The sequence below is a fragment of the Phyllobates terribilis genome, unplaced genomic scaffold (assembly GCF_046119375.1).
Source record: "Phyllobates terribilis strain yellow unplaced genomic scaffold, ASM4611937v1 Scaffold_7__3_contigs__length_470593459, whole genome shotgun sequence".
NCBI lineage: Eukaryota > Metazoa > Chordata > Amphibia > Anura > Dendrobatidae > Phyllobates > Phyllobates terribilis.
The window spans coordinates 259,640,305-259,666,258 of record NW_027362767.1 but is presented as its reverse complement, the minus strand read 5'-3'; the positions used below and the strand labels follow the sequence as shown (position 1 = coordinate 259,666,258).

General features: G+C 43.7%; 1 protein-coding gene across 5 annotated transcripts in view; it reads left to right on the top strand.

The window, feature by feature from the left end:
- The window catches only part of GLIPR2 (GLI pathogenesis related 2), a 91,972-nt gene that overhangs the window by 47,892 nt on the left and 18,126 nt on the right, over nucleotides 1-25,954 (top strand). For all 5 annotated transcript variants that reach the window (XM_073640490.1, XM_073640488.1, XM_073640489.1 and 2 more), the window contains one exon: nucleotides 22,197-22,415. In XM_073640490.1, the coding sequence (XP_073496591.1) occupies nucleotides 22,197-22,415 (219 nt within the window). The remainder of the gene's footprint in view (nucleotides 1-22,196; nucleotides 22,416-25,954) is intronic.

Sequence of the window (25,954 nt, the reverse complement as noted above, 5' to 3'; positions counted from 1 at the left end):
ATAATACCCAATCTTTTTAGGTATATTTTTATTCATGGGAATGTGTCACATACATTTTTTAAAATAACCAATAATACCACATACAAGGGACAAATACCACCACACTATGACCATATCACATGTTTCCATCCTGCTCCCAATGTCCCTCATCCTGCTCACCATGTTTTCATCCTGCCTGCATAGTGCAACTTTAAAAAAAAAAAAAGTTTCTTCTTGCCTTGTGGCGCTCCAGCAGCGTCGGACTCTGCCATCACCAGAAGCACGATCGCTGGCGCATGACAGTGACATCATACGGCAGCGATGTGCCCGCTGACGTCAGCTGCTGGCCTGTGATTGGCCGGCGGCTGTTAACTATTGCGGGAAGCTTCCTGCACGGCAATAGATTTAAAGTGAACGTGCGTCCTCGGATGCACGTTCACAGTAAGTGAACTGTCAGAATCCTGCCGCTGGGGCCTGGTGAGCAGAAGAACGGTGGCCCTACTGGAAGTAATGCCCTGATGGTGACCCTGCCTACCCCTCACCATGTACCCATTTACTGCTTATGGATATGATGGATGCGGTCTCTGCTGTAGTGGAGTGATATCAGCTTTGGAGGACTCTAGGCTCCATGGTCATGTAATACCACATTTCTCCTGCAGTGGCCACTCACATCTTTTTCCAGGCCATGAGATCTGATAGCTGTAGTGATCATGTGATCGCCACTACTGGTAGGTCCTTATTTAAAGATGTTGTCCAGATTTAACATCCCCTTTGATATGTGTAGTTAAAGAGGTATACGTATTTAGCATTGGATGAATATCATCATTAGAATAAGTTTTTTGGAGCAGAAACTCTTCAATTTTCCAATAAAACGCATGGTCTTTGGAGAGTTTCTGCTCCAAAAACTGAACAAAAAAACCTCAGTGTGAACGTACCCCACCCCCAAATCACTAACATAATTTACACACTGGACAGGGTCATGTTGCTGACTTTTGATGCCCCCTATAGAGCTGTATGTAAAACCAAACATAAATTGTGGCCTCTCCCCCTGGAGAATATAAGACACAAACTGGTTCTTTCCTCTGGATTTATGTGGGGTGCACTGTGAATAATCAGACTCCATTAAAATGCATGGAGTCTGACTATGGGATTCCCACACGGCACCACAAAGAATACCCAGAAGCCCCCACTGCAGACTCCATTCATGAGATACACACAAGCACCAGGCCTGGTTTACTACAGACAATGCAGCAAAGAGAAGAACAACATGAGACCCATTATGGAGGATTGCCTCATTGACTAGAATGGGGAGAGACAGAGGGGCAGGCTGAACATAGGACCAGTAAGAGAATCTGGTATAATCATGCAATACACAATACCTGATTGTTATAGATTAAATTGTACAGTACAAATCTCCAACTTTTCGAGCAAGCCTTGGGGTTATTTAGAAGGTCAATTTATTGCATAAAGAAGAGGGTGCAGGTAGCATATTAGGTGCCCCAAGGGAGTGTTGCACTTGGTGGGGAGCTCTTAGGTATTAAGTATAGCTGTACTGAGCCGCTCTGAAGTAACAATCTAGTAAGGGTTAAACAGACGCACTTGAAATAATTGCCCAGGACTACAAAGTTTGTGCCCTAAGGCTGCATTTAGAAAAAGGTGTGGCAGTGCGGTGCCTATTTGTCATTGCTTCTCTTTTTGTCTAAAATGTGTATACTCTGCTAGTTTTTGTAAGGGGTCTTTCACACGTCCATATTTCGAGTACGTGTGGTGTACGTTTCCACACATACTGGAGACACTGACACTTGTAGACCTATTCAAATGAATGGGTCTGTGCACATGTCAGTGTGTTTTCACGGACCGTGTGTCCGTGGGCAGAACACGCTGACATGTCCGTTTTTTACCCGCAGCACGGGCAGCAAAACGTCCCGCACACTGATGTCACACGGGTGACATCCGTGTGTCATCTGTGTGACACGTACCGGCATCTGGGAATCAGCGGTACTGTTCCTGCTGTTCCCAAGCGCCAGGTGCTCAGGCATCTGTCATCATTGTCCCCTGCTGGCGCTGAGATTAGCGTGAGCAAGGGACATTGTTGGGAGTAGTATTCTGCCCCTGCTGTGTCCAGAATAAAATAAAAAACATTATACTCAACTTTACACCTAGTTTCCTGAAGCCATTGTCCCCTGAAATAAAAATTAAAATAACAAACAACCATAATACTCACCTGTCCGATATATTGTCCCACGCTGTAATCCATCTGACTGACAATTCTGCATCAGCGTCTGCGGTGGCCCGAGGTAACAGCACACGCTGAGGAGAATGACGCACTGCAGCGAGCGGGCCCCTGAACTGCACCGAGCTCAATGAGTGACAGGACACCGCTCGGTAATCTGAGCGCTGCAGCGAGTCATTCTCCTCAGCTCCTCTGCGTGTGCGGTCAGATGGATTACAGCGTGGTACACTTATATCATCTTCGGACATGTGAGTATAAGGATTTTTTAATTTTATTCTTATTTTTACAGGTTTTGGAGCAGAATACTACTCTCAACATTGTCCCTTGCTCGCGCTGATCGCAGCGCCAGCAGGGGACAATGATGAAGGCAGTGTTCAGCACCCGGCGCTTGGGAACAGCGCTAACTGTACCGCTAATTCCTAGGCGCCGGTACGTGTGATACTGATGTGGCACACAGTTGCCACATGGATCATGTACATGGACACTGATATCTCCGGCACTGGTTTTTCCAGTACCGGAAATATCTGGACGTGTGAAAGAGCCCTAAGGTGTAGAAGTGAGGTCTAAATGTGGAATCAGTGGACATCATTCAATTTAGGACATTTTTCACTATCTAGATTAGAGCTGGGGGCGCTGTTGTACTGAAGTCCATGGAAAGTTTTTACCACTTCCAGTGGTGAAAAGTGGTATTGCAACTCGTAAAACAAGTCATTTTCTATAAATTTGAAGGATTTAGGCACCAAGAACAACAAATTAAAACCACACACAGGAAGGTTCTCTTGAAGCTATGCTGTCTTGTAATCTTCTGTGCTCAGTTGCAATTGAGGACATCTTGGATGTGGCAAATCTGCAACTGTTATACACAAATAGTGTCACACATCATATCTGACATAATGGTGTACTCTATATGTTGCACATGGTATAAAAGGTAATTACCAGAGGCTCATTTACCAATACTGGACATGGAGGGTATAGGCTGCAGTGTGTGTCTGTTCATTACTCCAATCCGGATTGTCTATATGACCTGAATATAATGGGGAGGTGGGGTGAATCTATATAAAGCCTCATTCACATGTCCGTGTAGCACATACAGTACAGACCAAAAGTTTGGACACACCTTCTCATTTAAAGATTTTTCTGTATTTTCATGACTATGAAAATTGTACATTCACACTGAAGGCATCAAAACTATGAATTAACACATGTGGAATTATATACTTAACAAAAGTGTGAAACAACTGAAAATATGTCTTCTATTCTAGGTTCTTCAAAGTAGCCACCTTTTGCTTTGATGACTGCTTTGCACACTCTTGGCATTCTCTTGTAGTATCCGTTTTTTTCCTTGATACAACACGTGCCCATTATAATCTATGGTGCTATCATATGTCCTAGCAAAATACACAGTGACATGTATAAAAACAATGATGACACACTGATGGTAAAAACAGACACACTGATGGTAAAAACAGACACACTGATGCACAACACTGATTGACAGACACCAGTACTATACTTTTACATATGTGTTTAAACATGGACGTGCAAATAAAGCCTAAGACGGGTCCTGTGCAGAGCCTCATTACCCCTGATGAAGCTATTTTGTAAGTGATACATCCAGGGTGTTGCTCCCACATTGTTGCAATAGGATGGGTAATTTTTGTTTTTTAATTGTGTCTGTCTCCTATATTTTATGTCCGGATAATAATGTATTGATATTTTCTTCCATATAACTGGATGTACAGCCTGGTTATTATGTGTGTGTGACTTTTTCCTTTGGTATTTTACTTTCTTGTTGCATTGCCTGGCACTCCATATTTAACCCTTTTGTGGTGCTCACCATCACTGTATGGAGTGGGTGCAGGAGCTGGTATAGTCAAAGTGGACTCCATTCACATTATTTTAACCTCTTAGATACCGCTGTCAGGCATGGCTGCTGCATTTAACAAGCTTCAACATGGTAGCCATCATTTCACCGATCAGTTGTCATGGCAGCCAGGGGACTTCTGAAAGACCCCATATCTGCCATGTAAGGTCCCCTAAAAAGCCATGCCTGTGGTTGAGCTTCATAGAGACTCATCAATTTCACAATACACTGCAGTACTGTAGTATTGCACAGGCAATCAATCGCAGGTTTAAGTCTCTTAAAAGGGCTAATTAAACTGTAAGAAGCATAAAAAATATTCTTAAAAACACCCTCCCCAACCTTTTCTGCAAACGAATGTGAATGATTGTCTGAACTAATAAAATAAAATATAATGGGGAAAAATAATAAACCAACAGAATTTAGTTTTTTCGGTTCATGCACTGTCCCTAAAATTTGCAATAGAAACATCGCAGTACCCCAAAATGGTATTAATAAAAATGTGAACTCAACATGCAAAAAAACCATAACAAAAAACAAGCTTTCACACAGGCTCCATCAACGGAAAAATAAATGTTATTAGTCTTGGGGAAAAAAAAAAAACAAAAAACATTTTTTAAACAGAGTTCTGAATTTTTAACCACCAACATCAATAACACACGAAAACTAGAGAATCATGTTGGCAGGTAATTATTACTGCACAATGACGAAATTGCGCTTCATTGTTTTTCCATTTCACTGAATTGGGAATTTTTTAAAATTTTTTTTTCAATACATTATATACAATAAATGGTGTTTTTTGAAACAATATCTGATTCTGAAAAAAAAAAAAAAAGCCTGCGTCTAACTATGTTGATGGAAAAATAAAAAAAAATGCATGTTATGTCTCTTGGAAGAAGGGAAAGAATTAACAGAAGTATGAAAAATTAAAAACAGACCAGTACTTAAGGGGTTAATAATTGGTGCGCACTTAATTGCACCAATGTTGATTACTCAGTTTATCATCCTAGTTTCTCTTTCACATTGAGGAAGTTGACAGAGGTTAGATTACGCCACAGGGGCTGCGCCTGTCATTGCAAGTATTTCATGTCAGTCAGGTATGTGGATTTTGTAATCTCTCTATAATCTTCTAAAATTCAGATTAAAACTGTTCTCCAGTAAAAATGAAGCATATATTGGGGGAGTACAGCTGTAAAAAAAAGCACAAAACAAAAAAGTAATGCCTCATAAATCCATGCTTTTCTTGTATGTAACTACACTGGTGAACTATAGTTCTAATTAAAATATTCTTTAGTGGGATTCCTGATGCTTTGGAAATTCTTACTTTGATGGACATTGTAGAAATGGGACCGCTATGGGGTCCTGAGCTGGCCCAAGTGGCATGTCCATGTTCAAAAGGGACAACCTGGTGAATATATATTACAGTGTAAAGTAACTTGCGCCCCTTAAAGGGAATCTGTCTCCACATGTGACCTATCTAATCTATTAATATGGACATACAGGTTATAGACTGCTGAAAAAAGTCCTCCTTGTATGCCTCATATCAGATGCCTTGTTGTTGATGAATCTTACAGCTTATATTACATAAAGGGGAAGTTACCAGTGTGAGACAAGTAACTAACTAACACAGAACAGGAGAAATGAACTTTGCCTTCTTTGGCAATGTGCCCACGATGCAGAAATGAAGCAGAAAATTTCTGCATCTCCCTGGCAGAAAAAACGCATGCAGATTGTGCATGCGTTTTTCCTGCAGAATACATGCGGATTCACATGAGTTTCCGCATGCAGATTGACAAGCGCTTTCCAGGCGATGGCATCACTTGGAAAGTGCTTGACAACTAGGTCACACTATATAAATCCATGCAAACAGCATGGATTTATATAGTGTGACCGTAAAAATAAAAAAATAAAGCTATACTCACCCCCGATGCCCCGGCGTGTGCTGCAGCGCTGCTTCCTCGCTGGTTCCTGGCTGCCGGCATATCGCGAGACAGAGCGGTGAAGGGCCTGCGGTCACATGACTGTGACGTCACCGAAGGTCCTTCAGCGCTGCCAGCATGCAGAGAGAAGCCTTCGGAAAGGTGAGTATAAACTTTATTTTATTCTTTTTTTACAGGTACAAAGGTACCCAGGTCTGGATGAGAGTCTCCTCTCCTCCAGAACTGGGTACCACCCGCACATAGAGACGCATAAAATCCGCTTGTACAAATGTACAGATGCGGATTCTATGCGTCTCAATGCAAGTCAATGGTGACCATTCCGCTGCGCTTCCGCAAAATTAATGAACATGCTGCGGATTTTTGTACGCAGCATAAACGCTGCGGAAAAATCCACAGCATGTGCATAGAACATGCGGAATCCCCTTGGGGACCATGGGGTGCGGATTACCTAGCGTTTCACAAGCGTTTATGCTGCGGAAATTCCGCAGCATAAACGCTTGAAAAACGCAACGTGGGCACGCAGACTCACAAACACATTTTTTGCTGCTCTCTGAGCTCTGCTGTATTGTAACAATATTGTAATCCTTTCAGCTTGTGAGCTGGAGGCGGAGAGGAAGCTGTAGATGTGTCAGGTATAAACACACACAGCTCTGCAGTGAGATCAGGAGAGCAGAGAGCGGCCATCACACTGGTAACCATTACCCATCACACGGGTAACTCCCCCTTCATGTATAATAATCTCTGGAGGCAGAGTTATCTTCCAGGCAGTATCCTCCCCATAGCCTGGAAGATGTAATTTATATAAAGTGATAAAAGATGATTTATCCACAAGGTGTCTGATATGAGGCATACAGGGAGGACTTTTTTTTTTTTTTTAAGAAGTCTGTAACCTGTATGCCCATATTAACCCCTTTCCGACATGTACCATTCATGTACGGCACATGTCGTGTCTCTCCTTTTGGTGCGGGCTCTGGCGAAGAGCGCGCACCTTTCTGGTGACATGACAGCTGATCTGTACAGCTGTCATGTGCCCCTAACAGCTGAGGATGGAATCATGATCCACCCACGGCTGTTAACATGTTAAATGCCGCTGTCAATCTCTGACAGCGGCATTTAACATGGCCGCGGCGGAAGGACGTCATAAGAACCGCCCATCGGCACCCGTGTCACATGACTGCGGGTCGCCGATGGGTTGGCATGACAGGCATGCAGGAGACCCCTGTGGTTGTCTTTGTCGGGATGCTAAGTGTGCCGCCCAGTGGTCGGCGCTGATAGCAAGTTGAGCATTTCTGCTACACACAGGCGATCTGATGATCGCAGCTTCTAGTCTCCCATGGAGATTATTGAAGCAAGTGAAAAGTAAAAAAAATCTAATCACCCCCCTTTTGCCCCATTCAAAACAAATATACACATTTGGTATCGCCGCGTTCAGAATCGCCCGATCTACCAATATATAAAAAGAAATTACTCAAATAGGTAAATGGCGTAACGAGAAAAAAAAAATTAAAATGCCAGAATTACGTTTTTTTGGCCGCCGCAACATTGCTATAACGGGCGATCAAAACATCGTATCGACCCCAAAATGGTATCAATAAAAACATAAGCTCAGCACGCAAAAAATAAGCCCTCACCCAGCCCCATATCCCTAAAAATGGAGAGGCTAAGGGTCTCACAAAATGGCAACTTTTTTTTTTAACAAAACTTTTAATTTTTCTTCACCACTTAAATAAAAAAGAACCTATAAATGTTTGGTATCTACGGACTCATAATGACCTGGAGAATCATAATGGCAGGTCAGTTTTACCATATAGTGAATGTGGTAAAAAAACAAACAAAAAAAAAACTGTGGAATTGAATTTTTTTTCCCCGTTTCCCAGTACACAATATGGTAAAAATCAATGGTGTCGTTCAAACGTATAACTTGTCCCACAAAATGTAAGCCCTCACACGGCTATATTGACCGATAAATAAGAAAAGTTATGGCTCTGGGAAGAAGGGGAGCAAAAAACGGAAACGCAAAAATGGAAAATGCTCCGGGGGTGAAGGGATTAATAGTTTAGATAGGTCAAATGTGGTGACCGATTCCCTTTTAAGATTAGGAGGAAGTGTTCTAGCCAAAGACACTGCAGTGAAATGCAATTTGTTTGCTGTTATCAGCCATTACAAGCTGTACTGTAAGTGATGGGGGGCGACGACTCCCTGCGTCCCATGAGGATTACTATGTCGCCTATTTCCAGCTCGGAGAAGTTTTATTAAATCATATAGCGCTATCATATACCACTGCGCTTTACAGACCTTTATCAGCCACACCTCTAGGTCAGGGACTATAGTTAACTCTACAAGTTCCAGGGTTAAGGATTTGTAACGCACACAAACAGGAGAGATGGACTTTATGCCACACATGGTTTCCTCTTCCAGATGTTGTGTCCTGCAGGGGGGGCTGTTCATGCAGCTGTCAGGGGTCTAGTTTCAGTGAGTTCATTCCTCCCCCTCCTCCTCCTGCTGGGGGAAGAGAAGTCTGAGCATCCACAGCTCAATCTTTTATCCTCTCCAAACAAGACCAGCTCTCAGTCTGCAGGAGTCCACAGCCAAGTAATGTGACTCAGCCTCCTGATAGCAGGGCTGTAGGAGGCTGTCCCAGGCTCGAGGCTGCGAGGACTAGGAGATGGGAGGCTGCTTCTCTCGCCGCAGACCCAGGGGTGAGTACATGGGGGCGTACGGAGAAACAGGACAGAAGTGTCAGTCTTTTCTCTACACTTTTCCCTTCTCTGGATAAAAAAAACTGTATGTGTGATTACAGCCTGAAAGGAAAACCCTTAGTTTGTCAGCTCTGCGGGTCCTGAAGCTTCAGTCTAGTGTTCCTGTACACTGTAGGTTTACTGCTTCCCCCGAGGCTGCAGAGTATTTAAGTATAATCAAAAACTAACTATACCCTAACTACAGAGGAGATCTCACCCTATAGACTTATATGGCAAAGTAACTAGACGTCTGATCGGCCTAGGGAATCCCCCAAGAATGTCAGTTATTCTAGCTCCTAAAGAAAATGGGGCATGACTCAATTAGGCCACAGTCACACTAAGTATCTGGTCAGTATTTTACACCAGTATTTGTAAGCCAAAACCAGGAGTGGAACAATCAGAGGAAAAGTATAATAGAAACACGTCACCACTTCTGTATTTATCACCCACTCCTGGTTTTGGCTTACAAATACTGGTGTAAAATACTGACCAAATACTGAAGATGGCTTGTAAATTAATGGGATATTTCTAGACAATGAGGTATGAATCCTTAGTGACTCACCTGACAATGGGGCTAAATAATAATAATATTATTATGACCAAGACAGACCAATAGGACAAGTTATAAAGGATTTTCTGATTCCAAATCAATCATATATATTTTGGCAAAATAATGGAGTTTACTGGAACCGCTTTCTATCTCCTGCTAGAAGTATCCATGAATAAATAGCCTCTTAAGTTGCGCAATGCAATGTTGTTGCAATGTCATGAAGTAACAATTATTTTCATGACCCTGTATTCTCCTAAATTGAAAATATCAAACACAATGTGTAAAAAGAAAAAATAAAGTACCGCCATCATGCCAAGCTGTATGTGACATAATAACATGATCTCATTGTCCACTGCTTACATGGTTATGTCTGTATTACACAGGAAACTGATTTATATTGGAGTTTTCCTGTGAAAAATATTATTTATTATGCTTTGCTTATATAGCGCCATCATATTCTGCAGCACTTTACAGACATTATCATCGCTGTCCCCAATAGGGCTCACAAACTAGATTCCCTATCAGTATGTCTTTGGATTGTGGGAGAAAACCGGAGTATCAAAAGGAAAGCCAAACAAACATGGGGAGAACATACAAACTCCTTGCAGATGTTGTCCTTGGTGGGATTTTAACCCAGGACCCCAGTGTTGCAAAACAGCAGTGCTAACCACTGAGCCACCGTGCTTCCCTACTATGAAGTCTATATGAAAATAAGATGTGTGTTTAATTTTTTACATTATTGACATTGCATTATTTATCCAGTACTCATCCCGAGTTACATCCAGTATTATACTCCAGAGCTGCACTCACTATTCTGCTGGTGTAGTCACTGTGTACATACATTACATTACTTATCCTGTACTGATCCTGAGTTACATCCTGTATTATACTCCAGAGCTGCACTCACTATTCTGCTGGTGCAGTCACTGTGTACATACATTACTTATCCTGTACTGATCCTGAGTTACCTCCTGTATTATACCCCAGAGCTGCACTCACTATTCTGCTGGTGCAGCAACTGTGTACATACAGCTGCATTCAATGGAGAGGTCTGTAATTTTTATCATAGGTACACATTGTATGATTTTTTACATAATTAAAGGGGTTTTCCCATGAACAAAAGTTCATTTTAATAATTGTCTGTGTCTGACCGTGTAAGGAACATACCACATCTCCTGGGCAGGGGAGGAAGCAAAAGACAACAGACATTACAGCAGGGGATTGCAGAGGATTCATTTTGTGTGGTAAAATATTGTTACAAACAGGCAGTGAAATGTTTTACCTCACAAAATGAATCCTGTGATCCCCTGCTGTAATGTCTGTATTGTCTTTTGCTTCCTCCCCTGCCGAGGAGATGTGGCATGTTCTGTACATGTTACCAACACAATTCCACAAATGGAATCCTGAAAAATATTATCGGTAGTTAAACTCATATATCATATACACTTGTTCTCTTCTCAAAATAGGACACTAGTCCCCCAAGAAAAGACCTGAAGCGAGTATTTCAACCATAAAATCCATATTTATTGACACATTTTAAAATTGCAGTGAAATAAAACAAATCACAGTGCTTCAAAAATGCGAATGGGCAGACATTAGTATTAAATCCTACTGATATTCAAGGTATACTGTGTTCCGGTTAAAGATATGAGGCTCACAAACAATGCCTATTGCTATCCCCTCATAGTGAAGTGTGTAATGATGATCAATATTACTTATAGCATATTTCTGTCCCCAAATATTATAATAAATTGTGCAGTGATAATCACTATTGATATATAAAAAAAATGCTATTAATTACACATATGGAGGGGCTATTGTGGTTAAGGTTATGAACCCATGGGGAAGTGTCCCGAAAGAATCCGAAACAAAGCCGCATAAAATGGAGCCACAAGTAAGAAGGAACCGAATAAAGTACCAGAGTCAGAGTAATAATGCTGTCGCCCATCCGTAACCCAGACGTACGTTTCAAATATTCTTCTTCAGGGAGTTGAAGAAGAATATTTGAAACGTACGTCGGGGTTACGGATGGGCGACAGCATTATTACTCTGACTCAGGTACTTTATTCGGTTCCTTCTTACTTGTGGCTCCATTTTATGCGGCTTTGTTTCGGATTCTTTCGGGACACTTCCCCATGGGTTCATAACCTTAACCACAATAGCCCCTCCATATGTGTAATTAATAGCATTTTTTTATATATCAATAGTGATTATCACTGCACAATTTATTATAATATTTGGGGACAGAAATATGCTATAAGTAATATTGATCATCATTACACACTTCACTATGAGGGGATAGCAATAGGCATTGTTTGTGAGCCTCATATCTTTAACCGGAACACAGTATACCTTGAATATCAGTAGGATTTAATACTAATGTCTGCCCATTCGCATTTTTGAAGCACTGTGATTTGTTTTATTTCACTGCAATTTTAAAATGTGTCAATAAATATGGATTTTATGGTTGAAATACTCGCTTCAGGTCTTTTCTTGGGGGACTAGTGTCCTATTTTGAGAAGAGAACAAGTGTATATGTTCTGTACATGGTCAGATAGACAATTTTTAAAAGGAACTATTGTTCGGGGGGAAAACCCCTTTAATTTGCATTTTATTGCATGAAATAATTATTTGATACAATGGAAAAACATAACTTAATATTTTGGTCCAGAAACTTTTGTTACAATTACAGAGGTCAGACGTTTCCTGTAGTTCTTCACCAGGTTTGCACACACTGCAGCAGGGATTTTGACTCCTCCATACAGATCTCCAGATCTTTCAGGTTTTGGGGCAACATTGAGTCTCAGCTCCCTCTAAAGATTTTCTATTGGGTTCAGGTCTGGAGACTGGCTAGGCCACTCCAGGACCTTGAAATGTTTCTTACGGGGCCACTCCTTAGTTACCCTGGCTGTGTGTTTCGGGTCATTGTCATGCTAGAAGACAGCCATGACCCATCATCAGTGCTCTTACTGAAGGAAGGAGGTTGTTGGGCAAAATCACGCGATACATGACCCCATACATCTTCCCTTCAAGATGGTGCAGTTGTCCTGTCTCCTTTGCAGAAAAGCACCCTCAAAGTATGATGTTTCCCCCACCATGCTTCACGGTTGGGATGGTGTTCTTGGGGTTGTATTCATTCTTCCTCCAAACACAGCGAGTGGAGTTGATACGAAAAAGTTCTATTTTGGTCTCATCTGACCACATGACCTTCATGCCTCCTCTGGATCATCCAGATGGTCTTTGACGAACTTCAAATGGGCCTGGACATGTGCTGGCGTGACTAGGGGGACCTTGCATGCCCTGCAGGATTTTAATCCATGACTGCGTAGTGTGTTACTTACGGTAAGGTTTGAGACTGTGGTCCCAACTCTCTTCAGGTCATTGACCAGGTCCTCCCATGTAGTTCTGGGCTGATTCCTGACCTCTCAGAATCTTCCTTACCCTATGAGGCGACATCCTGCATGAAGCCCCAGACTGAGGAAGATTGACAATCATCTTGTGTTTCTTCCATTTTCTAATAATTGGGCCAACAGTTGTTGCCTTCTCACCAAGCTGCTTGCTTATTGTCCTTGCATGTGTACCATCTTAGACCTCAGTTCACATTGCTTGTTTTTTTGTCTTGTTTGCATTCTGTGCAAATTAGGGGTGTGGCATCCCCCTTGTTGAGCTGGTCAGTATATATGTAGCTTACCACGGGCTTAGGTGGTCTGATATTGGGACCCGGTTCTATTTGTCTACCCTTTTATATGCATTACTTCAACTGATATACAGTAAGGTTTTTAATATAGACAGTGTAGGACCGTCCCAATTAGGGTCACCTTGTCGCTGGTGGGACGGCTTGTATACTTTTTTTGATCAAAAATAGTTCACTAAGTACCCTATATTTCATATGCAACTTTGCTTTACATTTCTATATAATGATGGTAGGGTATGTGATATATTTGTCTTTTGTAGGTTTTGCTTATTGTCCTGTAGCCTATCCCAGCCTTGTGCAGGTCTACAACTTTGTCCCTGGTGTCCTTAGACAGCTCTTTGGTCTTGGCCATGGTGGAGAGGTTGGAGTGTGATAGATTGAGTGTGTGGACAGGTCTCTTTTATACAGGTAACGAGTTCAAACAGGTGCAATTAATACAAGAAATGAGTGCAGAGTAGGAGTGCTTCTTAAAGAAAAACTAACAGGTCTGTGAGAGCCAGAATTCTTGCTGGTTGGTAGGTGATCAAATACTTCTTTCATGCAATAAAATGCAATTTTATTATTTCAAAATCATACAATGAGATTTTCTAGTTTTTATTGTTAGATTCTGTCTCTCACAATTGAAGTGTACCTATGATAAAAATTATAGACCTCTCCATTCTTTGTAGGTGGGAAAACTTGCAAAATCGGTAGGGTATCAAATACTTATTTTCCCCACTGTATAACTTAGATGAGCTCCTATTTTTCAGGGGTGTAGTTCGTTTTTCTGACATCAAATGATGGTACAGTGCCAGGTTTAAAGAATAACACTTTTTAGAACAGATTCTATTCAAACACTAAAACATGAGGGAACGTAGGGGAATTTCAGCCTGCGGGATTGTCAATGTTGCTCTGGAGAATTTAAAGTGTCTGGATGAGTTAGAGATTGTGTTTATAGATCCATCGATCCAAGTAGAATATTGCTGTTTTGTATTAAACTTGTGTAGGCTATGTGCGCACGTTCAGGATTTGAACCAGAAATTTCTGCAGCGTTTCTGTATCTTTGGCAGCAACAACGCTGCAGAAAAAAAAACTGGCGTTTTGCCGCGATTTTGATGCGTTTTTGTACATCAATGAATGCTTTTTGGAGCTAAATAAAGTTATTTGAAAAAAGAAAGGTGGGACATTTCTTTAACCCTTGGATTACCGTCAGAACTGGGTGATTATATTGGTTAATTTAAATGATTAAATAATGTCTGTTGTATTTCAAATAAAGTGTTTGTGTGTTTTATTTAACTCTTTACTTTAGTTTAATTAGGTTTGGTAATGAAAGGGTCTGCTTGACATCTTGTCATCACAACACAAAAGGGTTAGGTGTCAGCTAATCCCATACACGTTAATCCCATTAGCATTCGCATTCAAGTGATTTCTGGGGCAGTTGAGAGCTGCTATTTTTAGCCTAGGCAGGTGCCATTAGGCAAACATGTTCCCTGGCTTTAATAACAGCTCACAGCTGTTTCATTAGCCGCTACGTGCCCCCCGATCAGCAACAAGCAGCGCTTTGGACATAGCGTATTTTTGCTGCGTCCAAAACGCTATGTTCTAATGCCGCACTTTTGTTGTCGGTAAATGTGAATCCACCACATATAATGACGTTTCAATTGGTCAAAATCGGCAGCGGAGACTGGCGTGTCCGCTACAGAAATTGACATGCTGCGGGTGAGTTTGGGTACATGGCCACGATCAGGAGCCGTAACTGGTTTGAAGCTGCATATTTTATACCGCGTTAAACCAGCAGCGTCCAGATGTTACAGCATGGTGGATGGGATTTCTAGAAATCCCATGTCCACTATGCGTGCATCTGAGGCTGCGGATCACCCGTGGTCACTGACATGCCGCACATCTTTCAGGACTACAGCATGTCAAATTCTCTTGCAGAGTCGCTAGAAAAGGCTAAACAGACAGCTGCGGGCTGATATTAATAGCCAGGGAAGGGGCTATGGATACTAGCCGCCTCCACGGCTAATTTCACCCCTGAGCAGTCCCAGAAATGACGCATCCATAAGATGCGGCAAATCTGGCGCTTAGCCTCCAATCTTCCCACTGCCGTGTAGCCGTGGCGAGTGGGGTTGGGGTTCATGTCAGCCTTGTATTGGCGGATGACACGATGCCCAGGTTAGTAATGGAGAGGCGTCTATAAGACGCCCCCATTACTAACTTAGTAGTAAAGTTAACAACGCTTTTTCAATAAAAGACTTGGCCAGAATAAAGTATTTTATTGAAAAAGTGACACACTGTTTTGATAATAACAAAATTACACGCCCAGTCCCAGATTCCCTCGATCTTCTGTAAAAAACAAAACAAAAAAAAAAAACACAACTATATCCCTCACGATGTAATCCATATTGTCCCTCGGCGATCCGGGTCACTTCTACAGCAGTCACATCAATCACTGATGTGACTGCTGTAGAAGACAGCAATGTACACTGACTGGAGTGTAATCTCTCCTGTCAGTGTACATTGCTCTGCTGCAGGAGTCAGCTGATCTGCCCCGGTGACATCTGCATAAGTGGTACGTGGGAACATTGTCACAAATGTTCCCAAGCAGCACCGGTGCCATAAAGTGAGATCCCGAGCTCATTAGCTGATCTCCAGCTGTGAACTCGCATGACCTCAGCCGGCGCTGCAGTGATGTACACTGACGGGAGCAAGCGCGCTCCCATCAGTATACCACCGGCCACTGAGGGATCAGGACACCAGGGGACATCGCGAAGACACCAGGGGGCGCCAGACTTTTTTTTTCTTAAGGCCCCGTCACACTTAGCGACGCTGCAACGATCCCGACAACTATACGACCTGTCAGGGATCGTTGCTGCATCGCTATGTGGTCGCTGTTGAGCTGTCAAACAGGCAGGCTCACCAACGATCAGGGGAGCAGCGACATCGTGGAAAGAATCTTTCCACGATGTCCTGCTCTTGGTTACGAGCCTGCTGAAGCAGGAGCAGGCTGGTAACTATGGTAAACATCGGGTTACTAGGGGCACACGCGCCCCTAGTAACCCGTTGTTTATCATGGTTACCACTCTGCTACAGTAAGCGGGAGGTTACCGCTCACTTTAGCAGGCTCGTAACCATGATAAACAATGGGTTACTAGGTGCGCGTGTGCCCCTAGTAACCCGATGTTTACCATAGTTATCAGTGATGTGTGCTGACCAGCGGGAGAGCAACGACCAAAAAATGGTCCAGGACACTTTGCAGTGATCAGCGACCTCACAGCAGGGGCCTGATCGTTGCAAAGTGTCACACATAGCGACATCGCTGGTGAGGTCGCCGTTGCATCACCAAAACCATGACACAGCAGCGATCTCGCTATGTGAGACAGGGGCTTTACACTCGCCGCGCACACACCGGCTTGGCTGAGGAGAATTCTGTTCCCCTCAGCCGCGCCACTCTTGCTGTTATCAGCGGGACCGGCGGCCGGATGATGGGAGAAGTAGTCTTCCCCAGTTGACCCAGGTACCACTCTATGTGCGTTTTTTTGCGTATTTGACCCATTGACTAGTCAAATCCGCAGCAAATCCGCAAATATATTTAATTGAACAACAGCAAACCTGCAGGTATAAAGTCAATGGGAGGGAAACGCTGCATTTACGCTACATAGAATGGACATGCGGTGTATATAAACGCAATGACAATCCTGAGCGGAAAATTCTTCATCATGTGCACAGCACATCAGGATTGTCATTGCATTAGCTGGCAGATGGATTACATTGCGATTTTTCAGCGTGGAATTGCATGAAAAACGCAGTGAAAACTCATAAAAAATGCTACGTGTGCGCTTAAGCTAAGGAGCTTATGTCACCAGGTTTTCACTACCACATCTGAGAGCAGCATTATGTGGGGGCAGAGACCCTGATTCCTACATCATGCTGCTCTCAGATTAGGTGACAGATTTGTGGCACCCCAGGGGTCTGGTTTCCACAGTAACGGCAATGTTATGTCTGAGAGCAGGTGGGAGGTCTCTTGGTCAGGAATCCTATGCATGCCACACCTCCTGCCCAGTCCTGGGAGGGGAAGAACTTCCCCTAGATAAACCTGGGGCTGAGGCAGGGTTAGAGAGTTCAGAGGGAGAGTGCAGCCAGGAGGGCTGACAGGGAGCTGTGGCTCCGGCTGGGCCCAGCTCCTGGGCCATGCCAGAAGTAGAGAAGAGAAGCAGCTATGGGAAGAAACAACAGGAGCTCTGTGGGAGCAGTGTTACAAGGAGTCAGGGGCTGGCAGCTGCAGAGCTCGCCCTGACTGAGAAGATTTCTTACCGGACCCGGAGTCCGAGGCTGTGGGGACTAACTCCTACCCAGCAGCAGAATCCGTCAGGCAGGGGATTTCAGGTCCTCTGGCCAAGAAACCCGAAGGCACGGTCACACGCATGGGACCAGCACCGCCGTCATGGAGCGGAAGCTACTAGAAGGCCCCGAGTCACCGGCCATACGGGTGAGCACCACACGGTACACTCAGGGACGTGGGCTACTTATACCCGCCTCTAGCAAGGTAGCCAGAAGAGTACAGTCAGTTTGGGAGGCCTACAACTCCGCCTGGCCAGGGGAGATCCCATCTGCTCAAGGACTGACCAGGCCCCGATCGCTAGCCAGTACTCCGGGAGGGTCTATCTTTGTCACCAGTAAAGACCCTGAATCACACCGCATCGTCTCTGAGTGATTCCTGCTACCCCCATCATCCACGTCGGCTGCCCTGAGGCCATACCCCTCCCGTTGGGGGTTATACCATCTACGCTGCACTATCCTACCACCAGCGGTCTGCCCTGCAGCGGCAGCTCCATAGCTGCATTCAACGGGTGGCGTAGTCGTCCTACATCTACCGCTGATACAGCGCCACTTAGTCTGACTCCCTGGGCACGGACCGGGTCACCGCCACGAGACTACAACCCTCAACAGATCCGGCTCCGGGTAAGCTCCCGCGTGCGCAACGCTGCGCGACACAGGCCCAGGGGTGCGTCAGATTCCCTTAAAGCCTTTATTAAAAAATTATTATTTTTTTGTAATATGGCTTTGATATGTAATTGCGACTGCTGTCAGGTGACACTGGTTTCTTCGTGATCGTTTTCCTAAACTCCGGAGCTTCATTCTGAAGTCTTGACTCATTCGTATAAGAGACATTGTAAGACTAATAGTTTTACAAGTGTTCGTTGGCGGGAGCGGCCATGTCTCATTCTGGCTGCAGAACTGAATACGAGAGGCTCTATTATAAACATTATTCCAGTCCACTGGAGACAACGCAGCTGTGATCACTAGATCAGACCTAGATAGTTTACAAGTCTTCGTGGTTTCATACTGCGACTTCTGGTTCTCCACGAACCATAGGGCCACAGCCCACAAATATGACTGGTTTGGATAGAGATGTCTGCTGATTGGCAGTCACAGACATCAGCGGTCTCCAACCTGTAGCTCTCAAGTTGTTGCACACTATACCTTATAGTCTTAAAGCCTCAAAGGGGTTGTCCACTTCTGTACACACTTGTCAGATTGTCTCTTTAGGACTTGTGAACTTAATGATGTGTAGATCCAGAGAATGTACATATAATGGGCACTGAACTTGCAAATACTGTAGACCTGTGGTTTGCAAACTAAGGGGTTCTTAAAAAAACATGTCTACATTCTTCCAGAAACATCGCCACTCTTGAATAACAGGTTGGGTACTGCAGCTTACCTCTATACAAACGAATGGGGAAGATCTGCAATGCCAAACACAAGCTGTGGTCGAGTGAGGCACAGTTTTTGGAATGACTCCCATCATTTTTGTAATCTTGGAGAATCCCTACTACATGTGATATTTGCTTTTTTTTCCTGCCAGGGGCGCTGCAGTTAAAGTATATATCAACTGATTTAGAGGGGTCCCTTATTTTTATATGTAAATGGGGGACTCTATTTCGACCCCCCCTCCCCCTCCCCACCCTACAAAGCATATAAGTTTAAGAGGTCTAAATGTGACCATGTCCCTCTGTTCCACCTTGCCGCCCCCAGATGATGTTACTGAGCGCACAGCTATAAACAAGAACATGCTGATGACTAGATTTGGCAACTGCAAAGTGAAAATGTTTAGTATTGTGGAGAACTGGCCATGTGGTTATAATACAGATTAATATGTCATTCAGGGGCTGTGGAAAGCCGGGTGACCATACATAACTGATCATACAGGACTTGTGTGATCTACCCAGACATTAGGCCTCAGGGTCTGCTCTGCTGTTTGGAAACCAGGAGATGACACATTATTAGACCTCTGGGTGTGAGATAAATCTGCTTCCTCTGATCAGTGACACAGCATTCTGGGGAAGGGGGGTGTTGCCTAATACTGTAGAAACTGCTATACAGTTACATTATATATAGTACAATGCAGGGATGGCATGCGGGCCACATTTCACCAGTGAATCCTATGTTAACCTGGTCTGAAGCCTAAGACTGCACTACTCATACTTATGTGCTAACTTTTGAGTCGTGCAAGAAATTAAATATTAAGACCTGCAAAATGTTACTTATATCAACCCCATCATTACACCCCAAGATTTCTATACCCCAGACCAGACTCTCTATATACAGACCCCTATCCCAAAATAGTGACCACAGAAAAGACCCCCTAAACTAATCAACTCTAGACCAAAACCCACTACAGAAAGATTTAACTCATACCTTCTATATAAAGATGCCGACCAACTAGCCAAACTAATAGAAGACTGCTGACCAGACTCTCTATATACAGACCCAGACCAGTCCCTGGATCAGACCTCCCGATAGAGACTGTACCCAAACCTCTAAACTAATATAGACCCTATGTAGATACCAGACTCTAATATAGGCCCCTACACCAGACCCTTACATGCAGCCTCAGACCAAACCCCTAAACTGATACACACCCAGATCAGACCCCTGAATAGAGACCTTAGACCAGACTCCATCCTAAATGCAGACCTCAGACCACACATTGCCTACCGAGTCTGGGAGGTCACTCCTATGCCACGTTCTGATGATCACACATGTACCTGTTTGGGATCTACACAGGACTGCACCCAATCACCATCCCCGTCTACATCTCACCTGGCATGGATAGTGACAGCCATGTATGTGAACATTGATATATGGGCGGTGATTTGAAGCCAGACCAGAGCTGATTTTCAAACCTAAATAACACCTCTAACTAAGACATGTCTAAATCTCTGTGCTCCACCCCGTATTGTGCTGCATGAGCCATCATCATCATCCTCTGTGTACCTGTGATGGGTCATATCAAATCCTCCGTCACGCTGAAATTCTGCTGAGTGAAAGGCAAATACTAACAGGCAAAAGACTCCTCAGGACAAAGAGTAGATGAGTGTATCAACACAACTGGTGGATTAACCCTTTATACACTAAGAACTGCTACAAAAATAGTAAGGCGAGACCCTTAAAGGGCTAGTTCACACTTGGGTCAGGTGGTGGCCACTACACAGCAGTAGCTAGGAGTTGTAATTATACTCCACACAGGAGCAGAACCAGACAGAAGAGGCCCCTGTGTAAGAACAGGATATGGGCCCCTTGCAGTCTAATAGTTCATCATAATGCACAATTCCACCTGCCTTACCTCTTGGGCCACTCACTGTGCAGTTGCACAAATGGTATGTCCGCCCTGACTTCGCAGCTCTGTAGGATTATTATAAGAATTCTCCGTTTGGCTCAGTTTGTAATGACACATTGCAGATCAGCTCATTCATCTTCCCAGTATGGACTGCATGTACAGTATGCGGGGGGGAGACGTGTCCATGTGAAGCCCCCTATACTTCAGTAGCGAGATTCCTTACAGTACAATGTTGTGATTCATCCATAGCCCATGACTGGGGTAAATGGAATGACGTGGGCCGTCTTGAGGGAAAGCCCAAATCTTCCTGTAATGTTCTGCATATGCATAGTCTGCAGGGCGTGGGCCCCGTCTGCCACCCCAGAATAGCGACTGCAATGTAATAGCCTTATATTTGGCAAATACTAGTTAAAATGTTGATGCAGCTGTAATAACAATGCTAAAATGTAAACCATACGTATACTGACTGCAACGCCCGGACTGTCCATGTCCTGTCCAATGTTCACACATTGAGTATTTTACATCAGTAAAGCCAAAACCAGGAGAGGAACAATCAGAGGAAAAGTAGAGTAGAAACACGTCACCACTTCTGTATTTATCACCCACTCCTGGTTTTGGCTTACAAATACTGATTGTAAATACTGAACGTGTGAACGTGGCCTTATATAAAGCCTGGGCATTGCAGTCTGTATACAGACCGTGAAATATGGCTGCCTGAGTTCGGCCTAAATGGGTTATTCCCACTTTAGACACAATAGTATATCCACTGGATGTCTGCTAGGTGCCATTTCCAGAGGTGTGAACCACATCTATCTATATAAATAAACACATTAAAAAAACAGGGCCCCTCCTGCAAGAATAAAGAGGTAGTTACTCTCTCAATTCAGAGCACATTTGGGACCCTGTTCTGAAGATAGATAAAGATTCCTCCTCTGCAACCTACATGGTCCTGCCTTCATGCCACAAATGTCAGAGATGGAAATATCCATTTAACACTATTGCAGTCAGATGTTATTATGCTTTGCTTATATAGCACCATCATATTCTGCAGCACTTTACAGACATTATCATTGCTGTCCTCAATGGGGCTTACAATCTAAATTCCCTATCAATATGTCTTTGGGGTGTGGGAGGAACCCCAAAGGACAACTTCTTGCAGATGTTGTCCTTGGTGAGATTTGAACCCAGGATCCAAGTATTGCAAAGCAGCAGTGCTAACCACTGAGCCACCATGCTGCCCAGATTGTTCAGTTTAAGCAATCCCTTTAAGGAGATCCTTAAAGGCATAATATCAGTGTTTGTTTATTTCAGGAGGTTAATTTCCTCCTGATCTGATTGCAGGGGTTGAGCTTTATTTTTGGGTGGCGCTAGGTGTGTTAGAAGTCTTCCTGCAGAAAGAACAGTGGGGTAGAGCTCCTGCTGCAGCAGGGTGTCCTACAGGCATTCAGAGGTTTGTGAGAACCTGGTAGGGCATCTACTATGATCTATTCATCATAACTCCCATAATATGAAGTGTCACCTCACTGTTTAAAAAAAAAAAAAAAAAAAAGATCCAGTTTTCCGCCAACAGCCATGACTCATACAACATCTGTTTCTTTTAGGTGTTGAAGGAAACCAGTTTGAGAGGGAGTTCGTGTCTGCCCATAACATATACAGGAAGAAACATGGAGCCCCACCACTCCAGCTCAATCGGGACCTCTGTCGCTCGGCACAGGCATGGGCGGACCACTTGCTGTCTATCCGGACTCTAAAACACAGTGGGACAGACCATGGAGAGAACCTGTACTACAAATACAGCTCAAGCACCAAGGAACTCCCAGGTAATTCCTGCAGATACTAGATCGTACGGCACCATTACCAACCTGTGCGTCTCATTCAAAACCCCTTAGACTAGTAAGTCCTGTAAGTCTTAAAGGGTTGTCTGTCTTAGGGTATTTAATAGGGGTTTTCTGTTAGGTGATTTATGTCAAGATTGGAGAGTGGCAACAGACAGCATCTCTCACCCTCCGTAGGACTCGGGGTTACTTGGACAAACCATTGCTTTCATGGGAAACCACGTAATGGATCAGTTTCCCTGTGGTGGTGCTGCAAGGGAGTTAAACACTTTGTTTTAGGATTCCCCGCAGATTATAACTGTTCACGAGGGATCTTAGGAGAGGGATCAGCTTGTTTTTGGGACACTATTTTAATAAAAAGGGTTCTGCAAGGAGGAGACCTATAAGTATTCAGTACTGGGAACCAATATTGTGATCTGATGTGCCATCACAGTGCTCACCATAAGCCCAACATAGATCACAGCTTAAAGGGAAGCTGACACCAGGTTTGTCCCATATGAGGTAAGGCCACCACCTTTCAGCCCTGATATACAGCAATCTAATATGCTGTATATATGCCCCCAATCCAGCCTGCAAGACAAGAAAAACACCCTTTTATAATACTCACCTACGGAGCGGTCAGGTCCAATGGGCGTCACTGTCTTGGTCAGGTGCCTTCTCTCTTCTTGCGATGCAGTCCTCCTTCTTGCTTCGTGTGGATGACGTGTCCTACGTCATCCACACAGTATCCCCGGAATCGCGCTCCTGCGCAGATGTACTTCTCTCAGCCCTGTCAAGTGCAGAGCAAAGCACTGCAGTGTGCATGAACAGGAAAAGACCAAAGAGCCCCAGCGCATGTGCACTGCAGTACTTTACTCTTCCCCAACGTACGCCTGCGCAGGAGAGCGATGACGGAGAGACTGTGTGGATGACATAGGACACGTCATCCACACGAAGCACAGAAGGAGGATGGCATTGCAAGAAAGAGGAGGCACCTGACAAAGACAGCAACGCCCATCGGTCCCGACCACCCCGTAGGTAAGTATTATAAAAGGTCTTTTTGTTGTTTTGCAGGCCGGATTGGAGACATATAAACATCATATTAGAATGCTGTATGTATATCAGGGCTGAAAGGTGGTGGCCTTACCTCATATCGGATAAATCTGGTGACCGGTTTCATTTAACACAGAAACTCACCTTGGAGAACCCCAGAAATGGCTTACAGGACCTGAGGGGGGCGGAGCATGACACAGGGACTATATGTAGTGCTTCTATTCCCCGCCGCCTCAGTCCTCCCACAAGGAATATCACAATATACAGTGGGTACGGAAAGTATTCAGACCCCTTTACATTTTTCACTGTTTCATTGCAGCCATTTGGTAAATTCTAAAAAGTTCATTTTTTTTCTCATTAAAGTACACTCTGCACCCCATCTTGACTGAAAAAAACAGAAATGTAGACATTTTTGCAAATTTATTAAAAAAGAAAAACTGAAATATCACATGGTGATAAGTATTCAGACTCTTTGCTCAGACACTCATATTTAAGTCACATGCTGTCCATTTCCTTGTGATCCTCCTTGAGATGGTTCTACTCCTTCATTGGAGTTCAGATGTGTTTAATTAAACTGATAAGACTTGATTTGGAAAAGCACACACCTGTCTATATAAGACCTCACAGCTCACAGTGCATGTCAGACCAAATGAGAATCATGAGCTCAAAGAAACAGCCCAAGGAGCTCAGAGACAGAATTGTGGCAAGGCATAGATCTGGCCAAGTTTACAAAAGAATTTCTGTATTACTCAAGGTTCCTAAGAGCACAGTGGCCTCCATAATCCTTAAATAGAAGAAGTTTGGGACCACAAGAAGTCTTCCTAGACCTGGCCGTCCAGCCAAACTGAGCAATCGTGGTAGAAGAGCCTTGGTGAGAGAGCTAAAGAAAAACCCTAAGATCACTGTGGCTGAGCTCCAGCGATGCAATAGGCAGATGGGAGAAAGTTCCACAAAGTCAACTATCACTGCAGCCCTCCACCAGTCGGGCCTTTATGGCAGAGTGGCCAGATGGAAGCCTCTCCTCAGTGCAAGACATATGAAAGCCCCTAAAGAGTTTGCTCAAAAACACATGAAGGACTCCCAGACTATGAGAAATAAGATTCTCTGGTCTGATGAGACGAAGATAGAACTTTTTGGTGATAATTCTAATCGGTATGTGTGGAGAAAACCAGGCACTGCTTATCACCTGCCCAGTACAATCCCAACAGTGAAACATGGTGGTGGCAGCATCATCCTATGGGGGTGTTTTTCAGCTGCAGGGACAGGGTGACTGGTTGCAATTGAAGGAAACATGAATGTGGTCAACTACAGAGATATCCTGGATGAAAACTTGTGCTCTGGACCTCAGACTTGGCCGAAGGTTCACCTTCCAACAAGACAATGACTCTGAACACACAGCTAAAATAACAAAGGAGTGGCTTCAGAACAACGCTGTGACCATTCTTGACTGGCCCAGTCAGAGCCCTGACCTAAACCCAATTGAGCATCTCTGGAGAGACATGAAAATGGCTGTCCACCAACGTTCACCATCCAACCTGACGGAACTGGAGCGGATCTGCAAGGAAGAATGGCAGAAGATCCCCAAATCCAGGTGTGATAAACTTGTTACATCATTACCAAGAAGACTCATGGCTGTACTAGCTCAAAAGGGTGCTTCTACTCAATACTGAGCAAAGGGTCTGAATACTTATGACCATGTGATATTTCAGTTTTTCTTTTTAATAAATTTGCAAAAACTGTCTACATTTCTGTTTTTTTTCAGTGAAGATGGGGTGCAGAGTGTACTTTAATGAGAAAAAAATGAACTTTTTAGAATTTACCAAATGGCTGCAATGAAACAAAGAGTGAAAAATTTAAAGGGGTCTGAATACTTTCCGTACCCACTGTAGATCTTTTGCAAGAAGTGTTCCTTTAACCCAATAGTTGAAAATTCCTAAATTACAACGTAAAGTCATTTTATAAAAAAGTATTGCAGTTTCTTTTTCTAGCAGCTCCCATCATGCCTCAGTTTTGTCTTATCCAAATTGTTGCACCCTGCTGTTTCATTCCCAGGTTTAATAAAAAAAAATTAATTGTCAGTTTTTTCATCTTTTATTAAGCCCTGGGTGTCGTATAATATATGGTATAACTTGCTGACTGGGGACAGTGCATATTACCGTGTGAGGCTTCATATCCTGTGGACTAGTTCACATTACAAGGCTTGTTATTGCTCACTGTCAGCTCAGCTTCATAAAGAAATTGGCAGCGCATCCACTAATCTGCGGCCAGATCACAATTAATAACATGAATGAACCTGTCTGTGTGGTTGTGTAATAATGTATGTGATCGGTGTGTAATAAGAGCTGTCCTACTAGAACGCTTGAAAAACTCGACAATATCTTAATGTATAACTGTGCTTAAAGATGGCATCAGCTCCAGGCACACCCTGGCAGATGTCAAGGTCTACTCAGCATGGGGTCCACATTGTGCTCTCAGCTTGGTTAGTGGCTGCC